At 37.6% G+C, this 5,437-nt stretch overlaps 1 protein-coding gene across 1 annotated transcript; it reads left to right on the forward strand.

Moving 5' to 3' along the window:
- The first annotated feature begins 231 nt into the window (after positions 1 to 231).
- LOC121955946 (uncharacterized) lies at positions 232 to 2,122 on the forward strand. Its single transcript, XM_042504041.2, has 2 exons — positions 232 to 381; positions 616 to 2,122. Exon 2 carries the CDS (start codon positions 625 to 627, stop codon positions 1,507 to 1,509), a length of 885 nt encoding a protein of 294 aa, XP_042359975.2. The 5' UTR covers positions 232 to 381; positions 616 to 624; the 3' UTR covers positions 1,510 to 2,122.
- Positions 2,123 to 5,437: the final 3,315 nt, after the last annotated feature.

A 5,437-nucleotide genomic window follows, 5' to 3' on the forward strand; every position in this document is an offset into this window, starting at 1 on the left:
GTCACCCACGTCTTCAATTACTGCTAACTTGTACATAGAAGGTTGGAGTGGTTCGCACTAATGGTTAGAAGATATGTCAGCCTCACCCATATTGGGCTGGAAATGAGGAAATGAAAATAATATACAGACAGGGTGTTTGCAAGAATAGTTTTTGGGCTTATCTTGGCAGGATCTTCAGAAGAGTAATGTGAGGAATTTAATTAATACATACAGCTTCACAAGGTAATCTACTGTCTATCTGTTGGAATGTGACCCCTCACAGATGCATGATGAGTCATAGCATCTCTGTCGTCTATATAAAGGCAACTGATCTGCAGTAAGTACAACAGAATTCAGCAGATCAGTTGACTTCTTACAGCCTAACATCCATCATCAACAGACGTAAGTTTTTAAGAATTTTATTGCTTAGAACTGAATATTTTTCTATTTAAGACCCTAATTGGTTTTGGTGTAAATGGGTGTATAATGCATGCTCATTTAGAATAGCACTTAGTTAAGAAGTCATTATGGCAATATGTAGATTGTTCAGGATTATATTGTGTTACACTGAAAGCACATTTATGCTGCTTACTTGTCATATTCTTCTTACTCGTGGTTTGTCTTTCTTCAATACAGTAACCAACAATGACCAAATACATCTCTGCACTCAATGTGTCCCTTGATAAAGCTGAGGAGCAACAGCTCCAAGCACAAGGCTTCAAGAAAATCAATACTGATCTGAACAAAGGAACAGGAGGAAACCACATCTTTATTTGGTACAAAAAAGAATCCTGCCCTGCACCAGTCACCAGGGTTCAGTTCTCATTCGTCCATGAGATGGAGGAAGGATTGATCAATGCAGAGTACATAAAGATCCCGAAAAATCTCAATGCTGGAACCAAAGGTAACGAAATCTACCTTTGGTACTTTCAAGGGCACACAAAGTACGATACTCCCATAGTGGAGATTGATGTCACCACGAGTGCAGCAAATGAGGCCCCCAAGTATGGCCTTGGCTGGGAGAGACTGGCCCTTGATCTGAACCGCAGAAATGATGGTGACTGGATCCACACCTGGGTGAAGAGAGAGAAGCAAACCTACATCTGTGATGTCGACGCAACTGTTGGATTTGGATCAGATGGCGACTACTTTGAGAGCGGTTACATCCGCTTGGATGAAGATACTAACAGAGGTGCAGGAGGAGCCTATGTCTTCATCTGGTACCGTATGACCACCGATCCCAAGGTTGCACTCAGTGATCTGAAAGTCTCCACGAATGCCAGCGAGTATCAGCTCTATCAGCAGCAAAATTACCAGCCAGTGAGTGTTAACCTCAATGAGGGTACCGGAGGTAACCAGGTGTACATGTGGTACAAAAAACAGGTATGCCCCAATCCCATCCAGGACCTGATTCTGCTCCTGAACATGTGTGCAGTTCCAGTCTATGAGAAGGCTGGAATCACTGTTATCAAAAGAAATCTCAACTCAGGCAATAAAGGCTGCCGTGAGTACCTGTGTTTGTATCAGTGAAAGCCATATTCATGGTAGCAGAGCTAAGAATTCTCAACACTCATTGAAGTGAAGAGCAAAGTCCAATATTAAATCATTTTGGTGATGGTCTGTTTAACATTTTTTTCTTTTTTCCATATAAAACAATATGATTAATTAGCAGTGCTGACACATCAGAAAGTATCATTCGTGTATGGGTTTTAATGTTTGACTTGCTGATGTAATCAAAGAATGAAACTGAAAGTTAAGACAAAATGGTGAGTTTTAGGTTGGGATTTAAAGGCATTAGCTGTGTGACACCAGCTTTGAATTTATTTTGACACTGCAATTCGACGGAGCACAGTCCAACAATGTTATTTGGTGATGGCTGCTAACTTTTTTCTTTTTCTGTATTAAACAATGTGATTTATTATATTACAGTAATAATAGAAGTCATTTTATAAAGTATGGTGGTGGAGGAAAAAATGGTTTATGAGTTCTACTGTTAAACTTGATGTCATTGAAATCTCTCAATTTCAAATGGTTGTTTTCCATTATGTTAATGAATGATTCCACAACAATGATTAAAGATTGTATGTATCCCTTTAACTTGGATATTTCCTACTTTTCAATAAAGACAACTTTGCATTTGAAATGTGTTTGCTCAGACTCTCCACAATATAAACCTTACTTTGAGTATTCTTATGTGTTTTCATCATTGTAGTCCTGTCACTGCTGACATGTCAGGGTCTATATTTGTCAAACTGACCAAAGTGATATCTTGGACTTATGTAAAAAACAAAAGTAAGAGTCCTTAAGATTTATTACTTGCAAACTTAACATTCACATAACAGTTCCTGATGATGGAAAATGCTCTTTAAGAAAGTGCAGGAAGTCTCAGGTTGGTTAGGGGTGGATCCTAGATAACTGCAGTACAGTTACAGGCACAAATACATATATAAACACGAAAGTGATCAAAGTCAACTTTATTGTCAATTCAGCCCTAGTCAGCCCTAGTCAGAATATAGCATATCCAAAAAATATAAATTTATTAAAGGCAAAGAAAATAGTCTTTCACAAAAGGCAAAATCAAAATCACTCTGACGAGGAAGCAAAAGTAACAACAAAAAATCACTCTGACTAGGAATAAAGAAAACAAGAGTCCAACAAAGTATCGAAAAATAAGTCCTTGACCTGATAAACGCGAAGGAGCGAGCAACAAACAAAAGGTGACGTGAGCATGGAAATGGCACTGGTTCTCTGACTGACAAGATGAACTGGCACAGGATAAAGGGAGACGCTGACTATATAGACACAAGGTAAGGGGGAACAGGTGGAGACAATCAGGGCGGGGCCGACAATCACACTGGCGGGAAAACACACAAAGGGAGGAAGTAAGGTGACCTGAAACGAGAGGAGAGTTAGGATTTCAAAATAAAACAGGAAATCACAAGACAACATAAACACAAGACAAAAAGCAAATCAACACCACTTCCTTGACATGACAATGACTTTTTGAGAATATTTTAATGACACCCTATAGTATGACTTTTTGCTCATATTTAGGATTACATGCTACAGTATGACTATTTGGTCATATTTTGGACAATAAAAATGTCAAAATGTGACATGTCAAAAAGACACTTGAAAACAAAGTATAGCATGTTAAGACACGTCATAGTATAGTATGAAAAAAAACCAGCAAAAACATCAGACTAAGCATGTCGAAAAAACGCTCAGTCCTCATTGTATATTATATCGAAAAATGTCAAAATATGCCATGTCGAACAAACAGCTGATAACCACATAGTAAAGCATGAGACGTCATAGTATAGTATGTAAAAAATACATTGCCAAAAACATCATAATATATCATGTCGAAAAAACGACTGAAACTGTCATAGTTTAGTATGACGAAAAAAGTCAAAATAAGACATCTCCTAAAAACAGCTGAAAACAACATAGTATGGCATGTTGAGACACGTCATAGTAAAGTATAATGACAAACCAGCCAAAAACATCATAATAAATCATGTTGAAAAATGACTGAAAACGTCATAGTATAGTATATTGGAAAATTTCAAAATATGACTGAAAAACCACATAGTATAGCATGTCGAAAAACATCATAGTATAATAAAATGAAAAAACGGCTCAAAACATCATAGTATAGTATGTCGAAAAATTTCAAAATATGAAAGGTCCCTAGCATGTCGTAGTTCAGCATGTCAAATCATGATATAGCATGTCAAAAAAACGACTGAAAAAGTTATAGTATAGTATGTCAAGACACATCGTAGTATAGCATGTCAAAGAAATAGCCAAAAGTATCATGATAAAGCATGTGGAAAAAATGACTGAAAACGTGGTAGTTTAGTATTTCAAAAGATAGTCAAAAATTTCATAATATGGCATGTCGAAAAATGTCAAAATATGACATGTCCAAAATACAGCTGTCAGCAAAAACACTTGAAAACCACATAACATAGCATGTTTAGACACGTCATAGTATAGTATGATGAACAAACGGCCAAAAACATCAAACTAAAGTATGTCGAATAAACAACTGAAAACGTCATAGTATAGTATGTCGAAAAATGTCAAATTATGACATGTCCAAAAATACAGCTGAAAACCACATAGTATAGAAAAAAGACACATTTGTCAGGAATATATTGAAAATAGTAGCTTTATTTAAATAAAACCCCAAAAGAACAAAAAAAGCAACTTAGCAGAGTTGGTCTCATAACATGAGATAAGATAAGATCAGCATATTGTCTCCCTTAGGAGAAAATTGTCACACCAATCAGTCAAACTACAATTAACACACAGAATCCTCCTCGGATCCACACACTGGGACAAGAAAACACAGGCAACAGGATCACACACACATACAATCAGATTACAATCAACCCACAATATCCCCACCAGCCCATACATCACAAGAGTATTACACAATGCTCTACAATTATAATAACACTAAAGTGTTATGCAAGATTATTGCAAAAATGCCCTACACCTCATAAAAGCACACACAACACTAACAAATGCACACACACTCTGCACAAGTCAATTCATATACCCTACATCAGATATTACACAATTTCCTAAAGCAAAATATTGCACAAACAATGTTAATTATGAACAGACATATTCAACATGATGAGCCCATTGCAACTGAAAATCGAATGAACACCCAAGTACTAAAACACTTTTACTTGCTTAACTCTCTCCCCATTAATAACTACTGAGCTGTGGTCGCCAACAGACCTGGGATCAAAGACCACTTCTTTTGTTTTCTGAACATTTAAAATCAGTTTGTGCCCCTCACACCACTGTACAACTTGTCCCATCTCAGACTTACACACAGCAATATCTGAATCCGTTGTCAGTAGACTCAATATAGCTTTTATCTGAGAACTTCATAATGTAGTTGTTCGTGTCCTTGATGCTTGAAATGCTGCTTTGGTGTTGTATAGTCGGTGCCGGTCTGTCTGAGGGTGGCCCAACACGCAGTCTTTTGTGGTGTGTTGCTTCATATTTTGGGTTCCCGTGCAGTCTCTCCTGAAGAACAGCACATAGCTCAGAGAGCTCCTGGCTTCTAAAGGATGGTGGCCACAATCCACAGTTTCCCCGTCAGCTGTGCCGTCGTCCTCATGTGATATCATGTCTATTGTGATCCCTCTCCAGACATCCATTTCTTCTTTAGTCAAGACAGCTCTCCTCGCTTCCATTAGCTGAAAACACAAGAAGTGCAATTAGTACTGCTCTGTGGTGTTCACACAACACACATATTATGGCCAATGCACATTTTGATCCCATTCAGCACAGTGCATTCAGCTTTTTTCTTTAAATCTTACCCTTGCATCGGGTCATGGCATCTGTCGTTTCCCTCACAGTTTTGGAGACACTGCACAGTTTCCTATAAAATACAAAAATCTACATCAAAGTCACTTTGGTGAACAAATAT

Source organism: Plectropomus leopardus, chromosome 16 (assembly GCF_026936395.1).
Source record: "Plectropomus leopardus strain MGB_pleo_1.0 chromosome 16, ASM2693639v1, whole genome shotgun sequence".
NCBI classification, from domain to species: Eukaryota; Metazoa; Chordata; class Actinopteri; order Perciformes; family Serranidae; genus Plectropomus; species Plectropomus leopardus.